The sequence below is a fragment of the Pseudopipra pipra genome, chromosome 8 (assembly GCF_036250125.1).
Source record: "Pseudopipra pipra isolate bDixPip1 chromosome 8, bDixPip1.hap1, whole genome shotgun sequence".
Taxonomy (NCBI): domain Eukaryota; kingdom Metazoa; phylum Chordata; class Aves; order Passeriformes; family Pipridae; genus Pseudopipra; species Pseudopipra pipra.
The window spans coordinates 36,184,189-36,208,431 of NC_087556.1; the positions used below are offsets into that span (position 1 = coordinate 36,184,189).

Sequence of the window (24,243 nt, forward strand, 5' to 3'; positions counted from 1 at the left end):
TGGCCAAACGCACACAGTTAAATAACTCTTTTCAGCAGGTAGGAGGAAGGGATAGAAAAGCGACCTTTCCCATTAAGAATTGCATATTTGTTTTGTTTCCCTACGAGCTAATTTTTCTGGCATCGTGACATACAAAACATTTTGAACTTTCTAAGGAAACTGTTATTAAAGCACTGAACAGTACTGTGAGGGCGCGTTTGGAAAACAGAACAATTAGGCATTTCAAAGTTTATCTAACTTAGTCACTGGTACATTTCAGATTTGTCACCACAAAATGCAAACAGTTTGGGGGGGGGGCAGTTTAATGATTCCTGTATACAAACTCCTGCCTATAGGAAGAAGAAATCCCTTGAAAATTTATCATTGTCTATAAGCTACCCCCAACCTCCCTGCTGCAGTCCACTAGTGCACACCCTGGGAAAGGAAGGTTTTCTGAGACAAGCATGAGTGTTTTTAAGCCTCGAGAGCCCAAACCTTGAGGGACTCACTGAGAGCAGCTCTGCAGAGCTGGGGGTCCAGCAGCCCCAGGAATGCACACAGAGCCACAAGAGACAGCAGAAACCAAGTCTCCCAGGGAACGATGTGATGTTACGTTCTTTGCTTTCATTATAATTCACCATTTCAGCTCAGCTTCTACCAACTTCCCCAGAAAAATTTTGCAGAGCCACTGCCAATGTTTAAGGCTCTCCAAAAATTCAGCCAGACAGAAAAGGAAATTCCACACAACGTGCAGAAAGTCTGAAGGTGGGGTTTCTGCTAGATAACAGGAAAGCTGGGGTTGAGCTTGGGCTAGCACTTCCCTAATCACTTGCATGAACTTCTCAAAGGTGTACAAAGAAAAGGTTTTCTACTAATGTCAAGGGACTGCCTGAACAGAAAAGTAATTGTCAAAAAAGCACAGAAGAACTAGGCAGGAAATGTGTTTCACTAAACTAGAAAACTGTCTTCTGAGTTGCTCTGAGAACAGTAATGGGGAATTCATTAGCTTGTTCCTACAAGGAGGCTTTTGAAGGGTAGGATCCTGCTATGTTTCTTGCAGTCTATATAAGTCAATCCATCCTGTCTTTTCTGAGGCCAAATTGCCTTCTCCCCTTTTAAAACAAAATGCAGAAAGCCTATTTGAATTTTATTCAACGTCTTGAAGAGCACAGGTGCTCTTCACTGTGCTGAAGACCCTCCTACGCCTGGAACACAGGGCATGTCTGAGATGTTATGGGGGCAGAAAGATAAATGCCATGACTTCACTGCACTGCTGCTTAGTCGCTCAAAACAATAAACTAGAGAGTAACCACAGGTGAAGGAAGGACAGAGGATGTGATGGCATTTTTCTCAGAGCTCAGAATAGACGTGACTGCCAGTGGCCAAGAGCTGGTGTACAGCCAGATCTGCAAGTGGGTGTCTGTTTTAGCTGAAGAAAGAGTGAGGTGCAGGTGCTGTGGAGGAGAGCAGGGCCCATAGCAGGGTGTGAACAGCACGGGTTGGAGCCTGCCAAGCCTCTTGCACAAGGCTGTTTTTAGGACCTGAGGCAAGAAGTTAAAATGGGAGTCAGATAACAACAAAAGAAGCTGGGAGCTAGTTGTTATCTTAGGGGTGAAAGTCATGACTGACAGATGGAGGTTCCACGGCTGTTGGGAGGAAGAGGAGCTTGGATTCCAGAAAAACTGGTGGTTGCTGGAAGCAGGAAATGATGTGGCTATAGAAACCCAGAAACAGGAGCCCATCTCCCAACGGGATTAAACAAACACATAAAAAAATCCAAACAAACAAAAAACCAACCAACCAAACAAAACCAAACCAAAACAACAACATCAAAATGAAATAAACCAAACCAACAAAAAATAAGAAACCCGGGAGGACATTGCACAATGTATGGAACTGCAAAAGGCTTTAGAGCCTAAAATCCAAACCAGGAACCCAAATAACTGGGATTTCCAAAGAATCTCATTGCTTTCATTCCCTTTCAATGCTATAAGTCTTTTCCATACAGGAAAAGGATCTATTTATGTTTCATTAGTGCTGGTTTTGTATATACCAATAGACTGTGTGTATATAGGAGAGAAGGGAGTATGCTATGCAGCTGTGAGCTTTCTTGGCTAATTACTTGTTTTCTCTTTCTGAGCAAAATAAATACAACAACAAAATTCAACAGGGCATACCAGCACATCTATTAAGGCTGTACATTTTCCATCAGATTCCACTGGTACTTGTCTTAGCCACACTTAGGCTGAGAAACCCAGTCTTGGTATCATTCATAAACAGGAGGAGCAATGACCTGCACAAACACATATGTTAAACCAAATAAAATAATACCCTGACTTGATGTGGAGTGATGTAAAGCAGTGATGCCAGAATGCCAGTTAAACTGAAGTTGAAGTATTTAAGAAAGAATTGCCTCTTCAGCAGCAGCATCAAAAGATTTTGTCCTAAGCCTGGAAGCCTATTACTTACACACTCCATCCTTCAACTTGAAAGGTTTTATAGAACACCACAGACTGAGCTGGGTTACTTACTTTTGGAAAAAAAATACAGTTTATTTCAGCATCAGTGTTGGTAATGAGAAATGTTCCATGTTCTGAGAATGCTTTTGGAGTTCAAAACTCCCAAAATGCATAAAAACTGTGATTTAAAAACAGAGACATTGCAGCACTTAATACCTTCGAGCTAAAAAACACCCTGGTCAGCAGCTGAATTACAAAGTTTTACAAGATGAAACAAAAGAAAGTTTTCATAAATGATTTGCAAACACCAGCCTTCTAAATCATGGTCTGTAGCATGGTGTTCTTGCACTAAGTAATAACATATTTCAGGTCCCAGGCTGCCAACTGGCAAAACCTACTGGTGTTCATATACTCTGGAAACAGGTCCCAGACTAGACCTTAAAGCAGACTGACTTGGGGATGATTGCCTCATGGTAAAATGATTTAAAATGAATTCGTGAAACTCTGGTAGGTTTTGTTTGTAAGTCACCCACCAGAGGTAGACTCTGAAGTCACATGTGCTCTGCTTTGAAGCAAGATGAACCATTCATATACATACACATTTCCTCAGGCACAAGGATTTGGGGAATAAAGTCATATTCACAGGTGAAAAATCAAACATCTTTAATAATCTGTCCATACACCAGTCATTTTCCTTTGCAGGAAAGAACATTGTCCCCAAGCATTTAAGGTAAGTTATAAATCAGAAAACAGAAATGGAAACATTTTCCATATGCTTAATTTTACACAGTAATCATTTATTAACAAAGTCTACAGCTACACGTTGTTACACTTATGGGAGTTCAAACACTATTCTTACTATTTAAAATATGTTCTCCAGTTTGCAACTACCTGCAGACATTTATTAGTTCCACATTTCACTGGCACCAACTATTGCTGGGAGCCATTCACTCACAGCCTCTACAGATCACAGGCAGGCACCTGTGTGGATGTAAAGCTCAGCCAGACCTAACATTGCTAAACTGCCTGAAAACCTTCACCTCGTTTAAAAGAGTGGGTTGCAAATAAAACTTACTATCAGCACTCTTTTTTTCAATACATGTATTTGGTGGAGCCTCGGGGAAGGCAACGTGGCAGTCAGCTGGAACTGGGAACCAGCTGGAGCTGTTCTTACCCAGAGGGAACCCCCTCGCTGCTCTGAGCACTGGAACAACCCACTGATACTGTGACACTGTTAAACCTCCCAGGCAGGGAACCAGTGAAGTCTTCAGTTTTACCTTTTGAGAGCAAAGGTCCCAAGGGTTTCTCTTCCTGCTTGCTACTCCTTCCCCCCGACCTGGGCAACCTGACCCCCTTGGGGGGCTGTGACCCCTCCCTGCAGGGGCTTCACTGCACAGCAGAACTGCAGCACACAAGACACTGGGAGACTTAGGTTGCCCTCCTCAAAGCCCAGGGGATGAGACCTCCTACCCTCCTACCTTCACCTGTTCCTCTCCCAGATGCCCCAAAGGCCATCACCGACCCCACTGTTGGCCAGGCTTTGCTGCAGCCCTGTGCCAGGGAGCAGAGGAGAAGCCGTGGCTCTCTGCAGTAAATGCTGGCACTGTCCAGGCTCACAGACCAGCACATAACATGAGGAGAGAAGCTCAGGGCAATGGCTCTGTGCCATACATCCCACTGCACGGGAAGGCAAAAGCCTGGCATCATGGGTCAGGAGATATCCTGACCACATTTGGCACCATTGCCCACCTTCACTAGGTTTTAAATGGCCTGTAAGTGCACGACCAGCAGCATGGTCATTACTCTGCAGACCCTGTAAAACAACATAATACCTGATGGAAGTGCAGAACTCATTATCATGGCTTGAGTCAGCTATGGCAGAGATTATGTTGTCTGTCCATAACCTTTCCCTCGGGATTCACAGAGCTCTGGCTTTTTCTAAAGATGCCTTGTGAGAAATGAGGCTGTTAATGGACCAACCTGTTCTTCATTTCCTCCTGTGTCTGATGCAAGGGGTCACCCCCGAGCTCAGTACCAGCACTTTGAGCCAGCAGCCCCTTGCTGTGACCAGGAGAGACACCGGTGTGAGCAAAAAAACCCTGTCACAACTGAGATGCACTTTTGCATTGTTCATCTTCATTTGCCACCAAGCTTTTTGATCACAAGCTCCAAATGCACCTGAAAAGCCCATTTATGCAGCACGAACACAACTGAAGCTCTAGGCATTTTCAACCAGCTGATGGTGAAAGGCCACGTCGCTATTTCATAGTGACACTTGTGCTGCTGGAACTCATGCACAACATCAAATTATTAAGTTCAGCTTTGAAACCATTTGTTTTAAACAATTGACTCTTTTAAACATGCTAAAAACACTGATCTGTTGTTTGTTTTGGTTGGTTGGGTTTGGTTGGTTTGGGTTTTTTTGTTTGGCTGGAGGGCGGGTGTGACATTTCAGCAGACCTTCCCACTTGCAACAGTGTCTCAACACTACTCATTTCTGTTACCTTTCTAATAAAATTGAGGTACTCTTTTTATAAAGTTAACATTTTACCTGTATGTTTCCAACAGAGCCAAAATATTTAATCTTAGTTTGATGGGACGAAAGAGCTTTATAGTTTGGAGCATAGTATCACTGATGAATGGTATGGATAAATTTTTAGGTGTGGATAAGAGGAAAAAGAGGAAAAAAAGGGGTCATGGGAAGCTGTGTGTTCCCATACAACAGTTATTTCTTCAACGCTTTTCAGAGCAGTTCTTTTGGTTTTAATGTAAACGACTTTGTTGATGAAAACTGAGATTTGAATCCCACTGCTCTCACGTGGGGCAGCCAGCACCTTCCATCTCCATTCGGTTGGGAGTTTAATAGGCAGCTACACTATAGCAGGAGCTCTTGGTTTCCACTGTATTTTACTGCACTTGTACTTGGGAAAATCTCAGATCCTAATCAGCCTGGGTAAATTGTAGGAAACGAGCAGCTCTACAACCAACACACACTTCTTTCCCTACATCATCATCATCCCACGGCAACCACGGTGAGACACTTTCACAGCTGCAGAAATGTTTGCAAGAATTCAAGCAAGCAGAAGTTTGCTGCATGAGAGGACAACTTTCCCTGCAGGTTATAGTCAAGAGGTGAGGTGAAATAACGTGAATTAACCTCATGGGCTGCAAATGCCTACAGTGGGGAGCTGAGATTTGTGAGTGCAGTGCTTGACAGTCTCCAGGGACCTGCCTTCTGCTGCTTTCTCTTGCCCAGAACCTCCCTGGGCTCCACAGGCAAGGTGCTGCCCCTCACCCTGGTGCCCTGCCCACCTGGGCCCAGGGATTAGTTAAGCTTTGTGTTGCTCAGAGAAGAGGCTGCATCATCTTTCCCTGTGCTTGCCAATACTGAGTAGCACTAAAGGGCTCTGCATCTGCAGTGCTACTATCATCAGAGGTAAACAATTAATACTTTTAGAGTTCATAAGGAGGACAGGAAACACTAATGGTTACTTCTGTGAAATCACTGAGCTGTCAACACAGCTGCTAGCAACTAACTTTGTGAGAAAAGGTTAAGTGCCTACATAAGACTTCAGCATACCATCTATGCCTTTAACTACTGCTGAATGCAACCTGTATGAGCTCACTGCAAGGTTATAGACTTTGTAGGAGGAATGCTATCAACTTTAAGGTATGTACACACTCCCTTTCACATGTCAGCAAAGAGCAGCCCAAAACCGAGAAGCAAACCAGGATTTTCAAAAGCTTTCAGAAAACTTTCAGGAATTTAATTAAGCCATTCCTATAAATTTTGATGGTCAAATAAGGATACTTAAGAAAATGTGAGGCATGCTTGGTTTCAGTGACTCAGAAAGAACATGACATGCAGTCATCTCCAAAACAAAATATCATCAGAAAATATCAGCAGAAAGAATTCTCCAAAGCAAAATATCATCAGAAAATATCAGCAGAAAGAATTCTCCAAAACAAAATATCATCAGAAAATATCAGCAGAAAGAATTCACCTGGTTTACTGAATTTTGAGAAAAAAGATGAATCTGGATACAGTCCCGAGGTTTTCAATCAGCCAAAGTCTACAGTGACTTCAAAGAGAAAGTCCCCTCAATGTCAGCTATAGCAATGTTCCTTGATCTGCTTGGACATTATTGTGGCATTAATCCTGATTCCTCCATAAGATAATTAACGATGACATGCATTTTTTTTTTTTACTTGCTTACATGGCACAGCTAAATGAGGAACCAGGCTGAAAAATTAGTCATAACAATTAAGTAGGGGATGATTCCTGAATAATTAGGGTAAGTTACTGCAGAATACAATGACCCATGTATCACAAATTACTACAAAACAAATAAAATATGCTGTCTTATACACAGAAAATAAAAACCACATGCAGTTCCACAGAAGAAGGGAACGTCATTGCATAGTCTGTTTTCCATGTAACAGAGACACCTGCATTAATATCCCCTTTATTAGATCCTCAAGTTCAGCTGCTTTACAGAATCTCTCACAGAAGAGATTTTGACCATGAAAGATTAAACAGTTGCCTCAGATGCATAAAGCTAACTGGTGGTAGAGACCATTCTCCTGTTCGCCAGCCTCATCTGTCACAACTTACGAGACACAAAACCTCAGTTTTGGATGCCAGTGCTGGGATACACAACTCAGAATGGTACTTGGTGGCCTGCTCCACCCCACTTTCAGTCTCCTGAGTCCTCTTCTCTTTCCAGGTGCAGGATTTATTCACAGTTAGAAAAACTGCTCACTTTCTAACTGATCCCAGCCCCTCTTAAACAGCTGCCAGCCCCTGATATGTCTCCCAGGCCTGAAAGTTCCTTGTTCTCAGGGGCTGGACAAAGGGGCCATGCCCTGAGCCTTCCCCTGCCCTTGCCCCTTGCCAGGCTGGCAGTGCCTTGGCTGCCAGGGAAGGGGCCAAGCCCCGTGGCACTGCACAACAGCTGGGATACAGCAGAGGGAAAGTAATTTCCACCACTGACCCTGCCCAAAGCCCAGCTACAGCATCCTCTCAGGGGGCTTTACTTAAATATTGCAGCGGGCTGCAAACATCCAAACAACTCAAGGCTGTGGACAACCCCCTGGCAGGCAAAGCTGGGACAAAGGAACAGGAGTTCGATCCACCAAGGACTGGGTTACAACTGCAACGTGCAGCCAGAGGAAGGGGCAGGGGCTGTGGAGCTGCTGCAGAGGAGGACAAGCTCCAAATCACAGCCTGGTCTTTGCTAAGCCCTGTGTCAGCCAGAGTGGCACATGTGAAATTCTGTTTTTTCTGCCCTGTGGAGGCAGGGTAATGAGTTACCTGCACTGGACTTGCTCCTCTGCAAGGCAGAGTCCACAGCACTTACAGCCCCTGCACGGCTGCACAGCAGTGGGATTACAGTTCCAATTCCAACTAAATAGTTACCAAAGACCATTTCCAAACAATTTCCAAACACATCTCAGCCAGGCATAGGAAAGGGCCTCTGCAATGCCAGAAGATACACGGCATTATTATATCTCCACAAAAAACATGTCCAGTAAGCCCACAGGCAGACACAGATAGCTACAGACAGGACATTTATAAATGACAGCATGTTCACCATCACAGGTCACATCCCATCACTTCTCACCACATTGTAATCATTGCTCTGTGGGTAACCCTGGCCAGGAAAGGAGCTGCTTGTCAAATAACACTCCTTCATTTTTAAAAACGAGGTACAGTCAGAGCACAAATCACCATTAGGTCTGTGCCAGTTGTTACAGGTTGACATGGAAGTCTAAGTATTTGATTATGTTATAAATATCCAGATACCAGTCTGCTCAACTGGACTGATTCTTCCTGGAGGCATGTTGCTGTATGGAGATGAGTTACTGGATTCTTTTATTTAGTCTAAAAAACAGAGGTTCAGGACCCTGCAAGAATGGTAAAAAACAGTAAATAGAAAAGGTGAGGAGAAAATTAAAAGAACAGAACCCTACAGTTCTGCAGCTCAGGTTGTATCCATCCACTTTCCAAAGGAATACAAACAGAAATATTTGGTGTTTTAGTGTTTGTGATGTCTATGCTCACCCCATTGATACAAAGTGATTACCAATATTTCTGTATAAGCAGTAAGCTTGGCCTTTGGCTTATTTGTCCAAAGTGAATGGAGCTGGCACCTAAATAGGTTTTCTTGTGCTTTTAGCTGAAAGGAAAAAAAGACACTCATGGCTGGGGGTTCAACAGAAAATTATGGTGATTTTGCCATGTTCCATTAAAGAAAAAATTAATACCACTGAGCATGAATTGAGACTTTGGCTCCTGCCCAAATTTTGAAGCTTCCTTCTTTAGAAAGAAAACAAATACACGCTTCATGCAGAAGATCAAGACAGTGCAATAAGACAGGAGCTGTTGGGAAGATCACCAGAAAGCTGCATCAAGCCAAAGAAAGCTTCTTTCTGATACTGAAAACAATGAATAGAAATTAAAAGACCTCAGGTTACAGGAAGAAGGGGGAAGTCATTCCCCTTCCCTCAAATCAAAAGTGAGGTACAGCATCAAACTAAGCATTCAGCAATCAAAGCTGGGGGATGGAGTTAGTGCCTCACACCAAGGAGTACTTTCCAGAGTCCAACCCCCTGAAATAAGCTGGTAGAAAAGGAGGGGCATGTCAGTTGTGGCTCCTTGTGTATTGTTATTGCTGACTACAGCAAGTGTACCAAGCAGGATTTGTGGTGTGGGTGATGGCTTAAAATAAAAGAGATCAATATTTTATACAGTAAGAGTGTCATGAAGATATGCCAAAGTATGGACAAAACATGCAAACAAAAATACAACTGTGGCCACTTTTAAAAATCTATTTAAGAGCTGAATTTGTACCACTGAGTAGTGCCATGGAGTGCAGTGGCATTATTCTCAGACTAAGACAAAGAGTGTGAGATCCTAGTCGTAAAATTAATAGCTGTGTTTACAAAGTCTTTAAAGATGCTGCCTATTTTTATTCAGTGAATCATTGCCCTTCTTTACAAAGTATATTTCATTAATCTTAGCAATGCACTCAAATCTCAGTGGAGTTGCTCTGCTTACATACCAAATCTGATGTTCTAAGTCTAAACTATTTGTCACAGTATTCAACTTTAATAAAAAGTGTATTTATTGGAAGACACCATTTCCTCACATTCTCCTAAATCAAAACAACCAATTCCTGTCAAGCTATCTCTCCCTCTTCCCCCTCCCTGGAGGAGAACAGTAAGATTTATGAAAAGCAAAATTCACTTCTGTGTAAGATTATGCAATCCTAAAAATTAGCTTTGTCCTCCAGCTGGACTTCATCTACTAAGATAAATGAAACTTCATCTGCAATGAGATATTAGAGGAGTTAGTACATCACTTGTTGTGTTTTTTAAAACATGGTCACTGTGATTTGCAATCAGCCCAGATGAAAAGATAATGGCAATAGTGCAGGTCTGTGCTAGAGAAGCATCTGCAGATCTCATCACATTTTTAATGAAACAAGCAAAACCTCCTTAAAAAACAGTCTTCCAACATTTATCTGCTGGAATTAGGCATCGGGTCCTCTAAGTGCTTACACAAAATGTGACTTTCTTTACACAAGCAGACAAGAGGCTGGGAAGTGAAGCATTTACTTTCGCTGATGAACAAGTGCTCAAATTGCCTCTGTCAACAAACTGCTCACCTTATGGGACTATTCATGTCTGAAATTTACTCTTTGCTTCAGTGTCTGTAGGATGGCATCTTCAGCTGACACCTGCACCAGCAGATCCACCCAGGCAGCACTGCAGCCTTCTACATTCCCTTGTCCAAGATGTGATGCTGCATCCAACATCTGAGAGAGAACTGAGCATGGAGACGAACAAAGGGCAGAGATCAAAGCTCTGCTGTCTGCCCTCCTCAGTATCTGGCCCCAGAAAAATGCCAGACCTCTCACATTTGGCTCTTCCCTGCAGAGAATATGCATTTTAACAGAGCTTATTGTCCAATATTTAACTCCCTATTTGATTTCCTTCTCAACTCATTGTATCTAAAAACTGAAATATATTTAAAAAAAAAAAGAAATTCACTAAGTATGTTTGAAAATTTAGGCCAGGGATTCTGAACAAAAGCATGCTCTGTCCTCACCTTGTAAAATATTTCTGGGCTTTTACACAAGCTTCATGCCTTCACACAGCTGGTAAACGTTTGCTCAAAATTATAATCCAACAATCCCTCTGCAAAGGATTTGTAACATATAGACTTGAGCTTCAGCTGGGCAGGGTCATTTACACAGCACATCCAGAAATTGTAAAAAGCTGCCTTCTGCTTGTTTCAACCTTTGCAATTACCAGTTTGTTTATACCAACCCACCACACGGAGGTCTTAGAGAGGTCACCCAAGAAATAATATATTTCCCTAACTGCTTTCCCAATTATGCTCACGGAGCCAGAGTTTGCTTCCTTCACTTGACTCCACCAACAATCCCAGTGTCGTGGTATTATTCAACCCCTGAGCTGCTAATAAGCAAGGATGAATTATTAGCAACCTGAAACCATGGCAAGGTTAAACATTGACATGTTGGGCAGGCATATTACACCATCACTTTTGGGCAACCTGTGTGCAGTGCAAGCACAGCAGGGCTCTACCTGTGCCACACAACTGGCAGCTGTTTGCAGCCTCTGGTATTTATGGCACACAGAAAAGAGGGACATGTTCCCCGTGAGAGCTGGAGGCAAACAGCATCCCAAAAAAGGAAGAGAAAACAATATGCTGGATCCATCAAAGATTGTTACTTCATAGACTTTTCACAGCCAAATAAACATTTTGCAGCTGGAGGTCTGCGTGAGCCAGAATAACAAATGTCCCGAGACCTGCTGGAGATTTCAGACTAGGCTGCCTGATGAAAGAGGTTCATCCTGTGCATGCATGTGTGCACAGAGGAGAATATTTAGTGTTCAGGTCCTTAAGGATAATTACCTGAAAGTAAATTTTTTCTTCTTTTTTTTTTTGCCCCATGATTGGCAGGGTTTGGGGGCAGGATGGAAGATTTGGGTTGGGTTTATTTTAATGTGACCAGTGGCCTACTGGCAGGTACCACGCTGCTCTGGGCATTAGAAGTGATCACTGACCTTACAACAGCCCCAGATGGTCAAAGATGTGACGGGTAAATTCAAGCAGTGCCCATTTTAACGGTGTTCACCTGGGACCTCCTCCTTCAGCCCTTGGTGCAACCCTGATTTCTTTGCCAATGCTCAGTTGTCTCGGGAATGGCTCCTTCAAACACTGCCATCAGCTGGCAAATTCCTACATCTCTCATTCACAGTTTGTCCCTTTGCCTCTCCACCCCTGGAAGGAAGTGGTTGTAGTCAAAGCTGCCTGGGCAGGTGGATTTTGACCCTTTTGAACATTGGGGTTTTTTGGCAGTGACCTTCACCAACAATTCTTAAGAACCTAACTGTTTCTGGAGAGGAGACCTTGTTGTGAGCCAGCAGCAGCTGACAAGATGGAAAATCAGGGATAAGGATTTGCCAGTGGAGCAAGGCTGCTTGCAGGGTGCCACAGATATCTGCAATAGGACTCAGACTATCCAGTGTATTTATAAATGGTCTGGAAAAGAGATAAATAGCAAGATGGCATCTGCTGCCAAGATGAATTTCTTCAGGACAGCTGTAACAAAAAAAAAAAAAACCCTGTGAAGAGTTGCAGGAGTATGTTGCAGTATTGAATCACTCAGAAGTTAGGAGGAAAAAAATGCTCTATTCTGTGTTAGACAGCACAGTATTGCACATGAAGGAAAACAACTCTTGCTATATTCACCAAACAGTGGGCTCCAAATTAAACATTACAGCTCAGGAGACAAATTTCTGAGGTCACTGTTGGTAGGCCCAGTAATGAATACTTGTGGCAGTAGGGGAAAAAAGCAAACAAACATCAAGTTAAGATGGTGAACAGAATAAAGGACACAGTGGTCAGCATGGCTGTGCCACTGCCCACACCCAACATGTAGCTTTGCTCACCCATTTCAAAAAGGACACAGAGTTAGAGATGCAAAGGGATAGAGAGAGACTTGGACCTCTCTGCCTGGAGAAAGACTATTTAGGGGATGTGATAAAGGATAAACCATGGATGGTCCAATAGAAATTAGGGCAGAAGCAACGATATTAACATGTTAAAAAAAATAAAAACCAAACCAACACAACAAAAAACCAGAAGTATTTGATTGATTTGTGGATGATTCCCTCTCTTTCCCCTCCAAGACACTTCCACATCTTCACAAAGACTGCTTTCTGAGGTTGCCAGAACACAAGTCATACGTGGACCCAGAGTCCCTCATGAAGTGCACATGTGAGGAAGCTTGCATGCCTTTGTTACGTGATGCAACTCATGGCCACAGGAAGCTGCTCAGGCCAAAATCAGAAACGTGGTCCAAAAAATGGATTAAATAAATTCATAAAGGATAGATCCGTTTATTAAGTACCAAGGGGAAAAGGGGAAAGCCACCTTCTGCTCAGGAAGTCCCAGGAGTGGGAGGTTGAAGAGATCAGCCTGGGGAAGGATTGTTCTATCCACACATTTCCACAGGCACCTGCTGCTCCTCTCTGTCAATCAGTGACATGTGACAAGAAGGACCTTTACTTCAGTTGCTTTTCTGTTCTTTTACCAGCTCTCCAAACCATGGAAATAAAGTTTTGTTAGTTTTTTTTTTTGCTTTTTTTTAATTCCTGAACCATTCCTATGTCTCTCATTCAGCAAAGAGTGAAAGGAGATGCACACTGAATGACAAGGCTCCCTGGGCAGGTGTGTGGTAACCTGGAGAGAACCCTCCTTCATGTGGAAGTCAGCTGGATAGTTCTTCCTAAAGCTCTGCTGCTGGTGGAATAAACAAAGCACAAACTTTCCCAGATGTGAGCTTCACGAGGGATTCTCAGTCAACGTATGATTTATAAATTTGGCATCCTCAGAAAACACAAAATCATGATTCAAAGATGGAATGTGGATGTGGAATTTCTAAGGAGGGAGACAGAAAGGGTTTATTCATAGATTAATCCCAACTCCTGTATTTGTAAGCTTTTTTCACTGCTTCCAAATGTTGCACTGGGCAACAGCTCTTCCTCTCACAGTAAGAAGATTAAAGCTGAGTGTCCAGATTCTCTTAATTTTCCCTAACTCTTAGCCAAGTAAAATCTCCTCTGCAAAGCTTGCACAGGGTGAACAGTTGCATTTATGCACCATGCAACAAAAGAGGAGAGGTAGGTTGTTCCACTGATTTCTGCTGGAGAAAGGTTTGCCATGCAAGCAGCAAGATCTCCCCTACAGAAAGCAACCCTATTGATTTCCAGAGTGCTTCTCTCTCCTCCTTCATAGAGACCCTGAGCACTGGGAAAATAAATAAGTAAACTCTACAACAACCAACACTAAAGAACATGGAAGAAGGCACATTGCCTGAAAGAAATTACCAGTGTAACCTTCATCCCCAGGAAGAAACAAAATCCAACCTAAGAGGGAAAGAAAGCAATGGGAAGATGAAATCAGCACAAACCTATGACACAATTGAATGGAAAGCATTAAACAGCACCAGTACAAATAGATATGGATATATATCTTCAACAGATATTCTGGCAACCTTGGCTAAATGATGATTTAGCCTGGCATCCATTCTTTCCAGCTCATCTGCTTGTTAAAGGTGTCAGTTCCCTTGCACTGCCTACAGGAATATTTTGACAGCAGTGTCACGGAGGACTCGTTGGTGCTGTTTTCACTTGGCATCATTGACATTTTCCCTTTGTTTTTGGATCTCCTCTTATTTCAGCTGCATTTCTCTCTTTTTTTTACCTTTTTTTTTCCCCCACAAGATGAGATCTTCCATCAATGCCTTCTGCAGATGCTGCCAAGTGAACACAACTGTAATGCCACAGAGTGTCTCCATTCTCCTGGCAGGTAATCCCCTTTCCTGGGACACACTAGAAGGATAGATAGAATTGGGGGAGCACACTGAGGCAGGCAGAGCCTAAAGCTTTCATTGGAGATACAGACTTCTTATAGAGTCATGTAGGTCTCCCATAACACATGCACAGAGGGGGGAAAAAAGAGCCTTGTCACACAGACTAAACACTGACTAAAGAGCAACCGAGGATAATACAAGAGTGAAAACACACACAGCCTCACATGTGGCCAGGAAAGCCACATTTAATCCAAACTAATTAAGTGTGTTTTAAACAGCACATCAAAGACTTCTCAAATTCAAAGGTGGTGTCAGAAAGAGAGGGCAAGGAAAATAAACGAGACAGATTAGAAAAGCGGGAAGAACAAAATATGGGAATTTCAGACTGCTGCAACAAAGAGAGGAAACAAAATCATCCAGATTTATTCACTGGGAGAACGATGCTAGGAAAAAGGGATTGGTCCAGGAGCTTTGGGAGCTGGTAAACAACATCCAGGAAGTCATTGTTCTACACACCCACACAAGATAAAGATTGGCTCCCTGAGCAGTGAAGAAAAAGAGATATTGTACCAAAAATATGGTAACTTCTAGAACTTGTAACACAACCTCAGCCTACCAGGAAAAGCCAGGCTCATAGTGAAATCATGCATTCAATGGGGCCCAAGAGAATATTCAACCAAGGCAGAAAATAGCTGCTGCAGCTTTTTAACTGCCTCCTTGGCATCCTCGGGACAACAGGGAGCCCCACGAGCAACCTCACTGCTGGAAAGTACTCAAAATACCCTGATGAAATCCCCCCTGGGGTGCTGCCTCTTCCCCAGGGCCCCTCCCCACCTGAGCAGCTATTTTGGCTGATTTTGAGGTGGGGCAGGGTGAGGAGCTGGTTCAGATGGCAAAGCCAAGTCCATCCTGAGGCACCCACCACGAGGAAGGAACTTGTCCTGAGGACTGGCTGCCCAAAACCTCAGGTGTGCCATCCAAGCTGACAGAAGGAAAGAACAGAGCCTGCTAAACTTGGCGAGATTATAACTGATGAGGATCAGAAAGTACCTGAAAAAAAATAAAATGAAAACTGTACAAAAGGGATTACATGAGTAAAGGAGATTTGAGTAAGGAAAATTTCACCAGGAGAAAAATCAAAATTTCTTGGGCTCATAAAAAAAAATTCTAGGGAGACGTAAGTGGGGTAATTTTTACATCAAAACTGTTTGCTACTTTAAAAAGTACATGGCAGACAAGGGAGAAAATGATGCAGTAGGCCTTTTCCACTGGCTTCCAGTAGGTTCCCTTTAGTTCTGCCTGTGTGGCTTTGCTGTGGCTGATCCCCCAGCACAGACAAGCTGCATTCCCAACCCACAGCACTCCCCCTGCAAACTCCATGGGACTACTCACGCATAGCAAACCCATCCCTAGGGGCTGGAAATGATGGATACAGACATTTTTCAGCCTGGGCTGTGCCACGGAGAAGTTGGCTGTGAGGGACTGTTTCACAGACACCCACCTGGAGCACCTGTGTGTGAGTTCCTGCTCCCTTTAGCCTGCCCTTCTCCCCTGAATAAATGCTTCTGGCAGTTCCTTAACTGCATCCAAAGAGACATTATATGAACTAGAAGCAGCTGTGCCAGTTGTACAGACTCCACAGCCTCATCCATCTTCCCCCTCACCTGTGCTTTCTTCCATCCTTTCATTTTTAACGGGCAACTTCATGCAATTTTTTTAATTAAGTAAAATGCCCATCAGCTTTGCAATATTTTCTTTAGAATGTTTACTTTAATTTTGATTTCCCTGCTTAATCTTTTCTCACAAAGCTGTATGCATTTTTAAATTTTCCAAGGAAAATAATTACAAAGATAATCCAGCTGAGTGTAATCAAACTGCAGGGTTCTTTGTTTTTCTGGCCTTTTAATTTAATTTCACGTCCTGTGGTCTCAAAGAAATATTAGGATTATATCATCTTGTTATTGTTTAGATCACGTGCCAGTAAAAATAAGGAACAACTGATTCTCTTCTTACCCACTGCCACACAGAAAACCCATACAGCACACAGAACATTTTCAAAATAGAGATGCAGGGGAAGACCTCATAGATGAGCATGAGTTAGAAAACCTTACTCTGACTTTTCTACCCAGAACCCTTGTTCATTTGGTAGGATTTGATTAATATTTTATAAAGATGGTAATTGCTTTCATAAAACAATTTGCTTTTAAATTTTCCAATGCACCAGTATGGATCCTGATGTGATTTTGTGGATATTTTAACCATGGAAATAATTCCACTGGCTTCAGCACCACTACTTGCACTGAAATAAGAGCTTCAGCAGCTTTCTTTGGATCAATAAAAACCAGAAGTCATTCACAGAGTAACACTGGAAAAACAGTGGAGAGAAGAATCAGTCACATGCCTTAGTATGTAAGGTCAGCCAAGCAACAAAAATATGTCTCAACATATGCAAGAGGACCCTGCCCACATCCCAGCAGTCAGTTTATGGGGATCAGAGCACATCTGTATTAAGTCTGAATTCACAGCTTGGGCTTCAGACCCTTCTCTGCAAGTATCAAAGTCCTCAGCACGCAGGTCTTCACCTTTTGAGTTGGGGAAATAGAGATCCTGAGCAGATTCCAGCTAGAAAAGGGTCTCATCTGCCAAGAAGTCAGACTGAAACAATGCAGGTGTGAGGAGTTTGTTGAGTGTTTTTTCCAGCAGTTACCCATTGTACTGTCCACAGGTACGAAGGAAGAAGGAAATAATTCCAGCCACCAAACAGGTATAACACACCCCCGGGGCCTGAAAACAGCCAGGTCAGAGCTGCTGAATTCCTCTTAAGGTGTTTCTTCTTCATTGCCTTCAAAATGGGGCAGCACAGCCCCATCCACCAACTCCCTGGGGACAGAGACAAGGACACCTGTGGTAGGGCCTGTTTCAGGGTGAGACTGTGGTTGAGGTTTTCATTCTGGAGCTGTTAGTTCTGTCCAAGTGCTGCTGCTCTGGTAACACCCTCAGCAGAGCACCCTAAAACCACCTCTTTTTTGGCTAAGATGTTTTTGACTAAGTTATCTCAGAATATTCTTAATTAATACAAAAAAAAAGCTAGATAGAGTCACAAAGTTATGCCCACAAATACAGAAAATTCTTTTGTGATGGACAATTTCAGCAACACCAAGTTAAGACATTCTCAGAAAAAGAACATACTGATAATGAAGACAGGCAGTCTCTTCCTAGATTTATTATGTTGCACTTGAGGAAAGCAATCCCACCAGATTAATGGAGCAGATGTAAGTAGCTCTACTCAAACCTCCATAGTTAACATTTGTACTGAAAGTTTTAGTACCTAATAGCTTCAGTAGGTTAATAACCTGAGAGATCATCATGGCTTACTACTCAGTATTTTTTAAATGCCTACACACCCAACAAGGTAGAGAGAAATTAGGCCATAACAGTTCCACAGCACACATGAAGGGGTCTAGTCCCATCTCCAGTAACAACATTCAGGTGGAAGAGCTCTTGGTTTCTCCAGCATTGCCACACCCCAAGATGTGCCCACAGCTGCAAACTGGCTACAGGGACGACCCCAGAACAGAGTCCACCAAGGGCACAGCTACAGCACCTCCAACTTGCTCTGCATCAGCCCTTCTATACAAAAAAACCAACCACAGGGAAAGACATTTCAAGCCAGCTCTACACACACACACATTTGTTCTAAGCCAGGTATGGCTACAGAACTAATTCCCTTCTGTAAAAACAGATTTTGAAGTCTTTCGAACTTACACGTTCTTTTCACCAAGGCCTGAAAAATCCTGTTTTCTGAATTTCCTCGATTAAAATACAGTGAAATATTCTTGACTCCTCTGGATCCTTTTTTTCCCCCAGAAAGAAATGGTTACAGGCTTGAAAAGGAATCTAATTTTTTTAAACTGCTGCTTGAAAGCAGCGTGGCACATCTGAAGCAATGGCTGAGCCCATTCTTGAAATCATTTTTAAAGCTATTACAATGGTGAGCTTTTCTTGAGCTCTAAAAAGAAAATTAAACTGAGACACCACATGCATACTTCCTCTGCTTACAGAGACAATGTTTTCCTTACAAAGCACTTTGTTTTTATGTCAAGGGATGGAGGAGAGGACCTTATATTCTGCATTCAATGCACTGGTTAATGAAGTTGCCATAATCATATTCTCCATGGGGTTTTGGCTGTCACTACAGACACCTTCTTTCCTTCAAAATATGCTTTTCATTGTTCTACTGCCCTTTTTCCAATTGCTCTGCAGCCAAGTTCTTGGAAAGCAATCACGCTTCTTGTTTAGGATTTATTGCTAGTCTTTTGCCAATGAGGACACACACAGATCTCTCCTCTGATCATCCTGGAAAAGCAAGCTAAAAATACAGCAATTTATGAACAGGCACATTTTGCATGTTATATGGCATCAGTGTGTCCTCATCAAAAAATTCTGACAGTATAAAAGAAGGTCTCTCCTTTTGGCCAGGCCAATCAAAGGCTGTGCTTGGGTGCCATAAATAAGCTTATTTTAGAATTCCAGCCTACCTAAAAAGGGAAAAAAAGCATTTGCATTGTGTTTTACTGGTAAACTTTGAGCTTTAGAAACTCCAAGTCTGAGAAAAACAATTGTTTATCTTCCAAATTGGCTGCTTTAAAACTAGTAACTAAATCAGGCATCACAGTTCCTATTAAAACTTTTAAGTGGTGACAATTGTCTGTCTGTTTGTACAAACTCGTAAAAGATTTTGCAATTTCAGAGTCAAGCTGTATTTGTGTTTTGAAATGTGTTTCAGGTTGTCTGAGAAAGCTCACACTCCCCAGAAGCTGAAGGTAACAGGAGGGAAGGCTAATCCTATGGCTAGGAAGGAATGGCTCCTGAGGAAGAGTATCCAGGTAATCACCACACCTTGGTCAGGCTTTTCTGACCATGTTGTTTATTTTTCATACAAACATCATAGTTTAATCACCAGCCTCTTTGAAAGGCTTGTCTTTTTATTGGTTTTGACACACAAGAGGAGGTTCATGACCCTGAGGATATGACTTAAAGCTTCTTTGGATTAGGGCTGTTAAAGTTCCTCTGAAATGTTGGGAGACAGTTCTTGGTCTCTCCTGGTTCTTTGTTTCTGATGATGCCCTCTGTCAACCAACCATAAACTGGGAAAATGGACTGGGACTCATTCCCCAGCCTGGATTCCCAGCTGGCAGTGTGGTGTATCTCCATTATTCCTGGAGAGATGATCCTGGGGCTCAGGCACTATTGCTGACACTCAGGAACAAGAAGGCTAATGAACAGAAAGGCCAATGAAATGGCTTTACATTGACAGAGGGCAGGTTTAGAGGGGATATTAGGAAGAAAATCTTGACTGTGAGGATGGGGAGGCCCTGGCACAGGCTGCCCAGAGAAGCTGTGGCTGCCCCATCCCTGGAAGTGTCCAAGGCCAGGTTGGACGGGGCTTGGAGCGACCTGGGCTAGTGGAAGGTGTCCCTGCCTACAGCAGGGGAGTGGAATGGGATGAGCTTTAAGGTCCTTTCCAACCCACACTGTTCTCTGATTCTATGAAGATCCAGATAAATGTTTCACCACCTCATAATTTGGGATTCTTACTCAGCCCAAAATGACTGCAATTGTTATTATTTTGATTTTCTTTTTATGATTCTCATCTTTCTTGTCTTCCTTCTCTGCTTATTCTTTTCCCCAGGCAACACGAGATAGTTCCCAAATACCTATTTGGTTCCCATAATTAAACCAGATGTATTTTCTAGTCAGTCCAAAAAGAGAGTAGTGATTTGTGAAATGGGATTTTGCATTCAAGAAATGAGAAATTATAATTGAAGAAACAGCATAAATTCAAGCTTAATAAATAATGAATGAACTTTCAAATGCAATAAAACTCCATTTTTTGCATGTTCAGACTGGCAGACTTCTCAGTAAATTATCTGTAATTTTGTGTCAAAAGCCTCATATTCTGCAAAAGTATTAAAATTTCCTGAAATTTATTCTCTGCTCAAAATTATTCACTGAAATACGTTTTTGTATGTGAACTGCATTTACTCTTTTTGCTGCTCTAATAAGATTACTCATGTATGACATGGCATCATTTAATTCTGGGTGTGCTTCTCATTGTGATCATCAGATTCAAGTGCAAGTATTTGCATAACAGTTATAAAACTTGCCTCCTGGTATTTCAGCTAAAAAGCTCACTTTCCATCGGGGTGAAGGAACTTACAAAAGAGACCACGGGGGGGGGGGGGGGGGAAAAAGTCACTACCAAGGCCAAAGCAAAGGAATTGCAAAATTTAAACCAATATTTGCTATAAAACATTTGTGGTGGTCATTCAGCCCTCCTTCTGATTCCCTCATAAACGTCCACACTGCTGGACTTTACATTGCAGGTCTACCTGGATGTCCTTTTGAAACCAACCTGAAATTTCCCTTTTGCTGCTGACAATGGCTTTGTGCTCCCCTTGCAATTGTGACGAAACTTCTGCTTTTACTAACGTTTGCAGAGTAGATCCCACCATTTTCCTTCTTCTGACATTAAGCACCAAGCAGCTGAGCTTTTACTTTTGACTTAACAAGTGGAAACACACATGCACATACTTGGCTTTGGCTACATGTTCACCCAGCTAAATCTATTGATGGAGTCTGCAGGACCTGGAACAAACTTATTTTTGGATACCATAATCCTCAATATATTAACTTGCTTTTACTCCTGGTCTTCCATATGCTGTCTGTCTTCTTCATCTGCAATGACAACCACCTACATTACTCCCTGCAAATTTTAAAACCACTTTACTCACAGCACCTGGCAACAATAACTAAAAGTGTGGCAACACCCTCAATGCAGGTGTAACACTTGTGGCTCTGATGTCAGGTACAGCACTTGCCCTTTGTTCTTCATTTAAAAAGATTTTGCCTCCCCTCTAAAAAAGCTTTAAAAATAAATTAGCACTAGGCCTCCAAAAAATGTTGTTGGAGGTTCATACGTGGTTTAAAGAACAGTTGGAATGTAGTTTGGAGTGAATCTTGATAATTTTCTGCCTTTTGGTTATAGCTAACGGCTTCTTTAATAAGACTTTAACATAATAAGACTACATTACTGTAACCATCTTCCTGAGGATGGTAGAAAAAGACTGTAAAACCGAGTGGCACAATTAAAATTACTTGCAAAATATTGTCTCTCTGTAAATAACACACAATAACTGTAATTAATACCAGTCCTTTAAAGTATTCCTAAAGTCTACTGAAATCTAAACCAGCATTGTATGGCTGGTAGCAACAACTGCATCCTAAACAGTATTAAAAATTACAACAGAAGATAAAAATTCTCCTTCAGAAGTCAGAAAGGTATAATTCACCCATCTGCTGAATGGGATAACACCTTTGCCCTTAATATCTGTAGAGCTTCTTTGGGAGGATCTCAGGACTTTACTCTTTAGCTAAGCCTCGCAAGTTCAACAGCCCAGGAGTTATATAAACATTATTTTACAATCTGAACTATTTTCCCAGCAAAAGGAGCGGTCCAGGGGAGGACTATCTGAGCGATCTCTTCTACGAAATGAATGCTGCCTTACTCGTACTTCCACAGCTTCAGGAGCGACCGAAGCCTAAAGCCCACCCAAGCCGTGCCCAGCCACGCTCGCAGGCAGCTCCAGCACTTGGGAGGACAGCGGAAAACAGGCTGCAGGTTGTACGGCACCTAAAATCGCCCAGTCTAGCAAGTGCTTTCAGCGAAGAAAGCCTGAGCAAGGGCTTGGAAAAATGCCTTATTTTAAGCAGTAAGCAAGTAAATAAATACAAACACAAAACCGGGTTGGAACAGACAGAAAGCGCTCGCGTCTTGGCAGCGATGCCGCATCCGTAGGACGTGTTGCTTGTGCGTGGCGCTCCCCCTCCAGCCGGAGGGATGCTCCCAGGCGGACGGGGGTTCCGCGGGGAGCCGGGGCGAGCCCTGAGCCCCCGGCCCCGCCGTGCCCAGCGCCCCGCGGCCGCGGGGAGACACCCGCCTGCGCGGGGAGAGGAGACCGCGTCCGCTCCCGACTGGGGGGAAAGAGCCCCGTGAGCCCGATCCGCCGGCGGTCACCGGGCATCGGCTCTGCGGGAGCTCGGGGGCAGGACGGGGATGCTCGCGGAGCCCGCAGCCGGCACCCCAGCGTGTTTTCAGGGCGCCGAACGGCGGCGGCTCCGGCATCGCCCGGAGCATCCCATCCCATTCCGTCCTATTCCATCCCATCCCGCTGCCCGAGCGCGGCGGCTGCCGCCGGGCACAACCCTCGCCCGGCCACCCCCCGGCTCCCCGGGGCACCCGCTGAGCCCCCCAGCCCCTCTGCCCGGCTCCGGCTGGGGACAAACAGGCTCTCAACAATGGGCATGTTTGCAGCAACATGATCTCACCTAATAACGCCGAATAAGGCAATGACTGCACGGGGAAGCGATACGATCCTGCCGGTCTCACCACACGGCGCGGAAAGCTATTTGCAGATTTGCTAAACCCTTTTGAATGAATGCATCTGCAGCTGACCTTTAACAATAGACGCTGAAATAGCACAATCTGTGGGACCAGATTTGAGGAGGGGGGGCGGGAAGGGGGAAGGAAGAGATGGGTGAATATTGTAATCTCTGCAATCTCATTCACTTCCTTTCCCAAACCCCCGCGCACAGGGAAAAAGCGGTATTTTCCTTTCCACCGTGACTCTGTCTCCAACAAGCCGTTTCTAACACCGGCACAGCCACATGGCACCCCGAAAGCCGCCGCCGGCGGGACCGGCGCGCATCCCCGCCGGTGCCCGCCCGCATCCCGCGGGCACCGCTCCGCGGAGGGGCGACTGCGACAAGGATGCTCCAGCCCCCTCTCCCCTCCCGCCGCTCTCTCACCTTCCCTGGCTTTCAGCAAAACGGTGTTGGCAACGATGTTTTCCAGCTCCATTGACGAGCTCGGGCAGCGCAGGCAGCGGCACTGCAGCAGGACGTCACTCCGAGGTGCGGAGTCTCCGGGCGACCACCCGCCTCCTGCCCCTAGCGCGTTATCCCCCCGCGCATCATCCCCGCCTGCTCCCCGCTCCCCGGGCGGAGGCGGCGCTCCCCGCACCGCCGCGCCCCGCTACTCCATCCTCCGCCCCGCCGGCTCCCCCGGTGGTTTGAGGGCTCGGGCGCTCCTGCCTCCCTCCCCCGGGGGTGTGGCACCGCGGAGCGGCCCCGCAGCCCCGCGCAGGCGCCGGCCCCCGCCCCGCCGCCGGCTCCGCGGGGCCGGGCACGCCGGGACCTGTAGTCCTGGGGCGGTCCTGCCGCGCCCGGCACCGGCTCCGCACCCGCGCAGCGTCCCCGGGGACGGGGAGGGCGAGAGCGTTTGCAGAGGCTCGGACAGGGGCCGGACAGAGAGGGCGCGGGGGGGTGTCGGGCGCTGGGGATGCGCGGGATGCGCTGGGATGCGCTGGGATGTGCGGAGCGATGTGCGGAGCGATGTGCGGAGCTCCCCGCGGCCCCGGTCCTACCACAGCCCTGCTGCCGAACGCCACCCGGTGGCGGCGGTCCCGGCCCGGCCCGGGGCTCCCCTGCCCTGCCCGGGGTCCCCAGGGCTCCCCCGCCCGGGTCTTCGTGCTCGTCACCGCCCCGCAAAGGCTCGTTCCCATGGGAAGGGGTCGCCGACACCCGCAGACTTCTTCCTGCCCCTGCCCCTCTCCTCGGGCCGGGGCACGGGCTTCTCGGCTTTCCTGGGATCTCAAAAGCCCCCCCGGGAAGTACCCGAGGGAATCCCATCTCTTCTGCTGCACCATTGTTTTCACCGTTGCAAGCATCTGTGTGAGACATCAGCCACTTGTGGAAAGTTTGTGAATTTTAAGCGCTGGATTACAACATAAATTCTCTTCTGTCTGTGTAGCACAGATGCTCGTGTCAGCTTGATT

At 44.8% G+C, this 24,243-nt stretch overlaps 1 protein-coding gene across 2 annotated transcripts in view; it reads right to left on the minus strand.

Moving 5' to 3' along the window:
- GRK5 (G protein-coupled receptor kinase 5) overlaps positions 1-23,450 on the minus strand; it is a 156,156-nt gene extending 132,706 nt beyond the window's left edge. Inside the window, exon 1 of one of the 2 annotated variants that reach the window (XR_010432401.1) lies at positions 23,216-23,386. Coding sequence is in view for 1 of the 2 variants with exons in the window: in XM_064663656.1 (XP_064519726.1) it covers positions 23,216-23,267 (52 nt within the window). In the remaining variant the exon portion in view is untranslated. Of the gene's footprint in view, positions 1-23,215 lie in introns of both variants that reach the window. The other variant, XM_064663656.1, reaches the window with a different exon arrangement.
- Between the last annotated feature and the right edge of the window lie 793 nt (positions 23,451-24,243).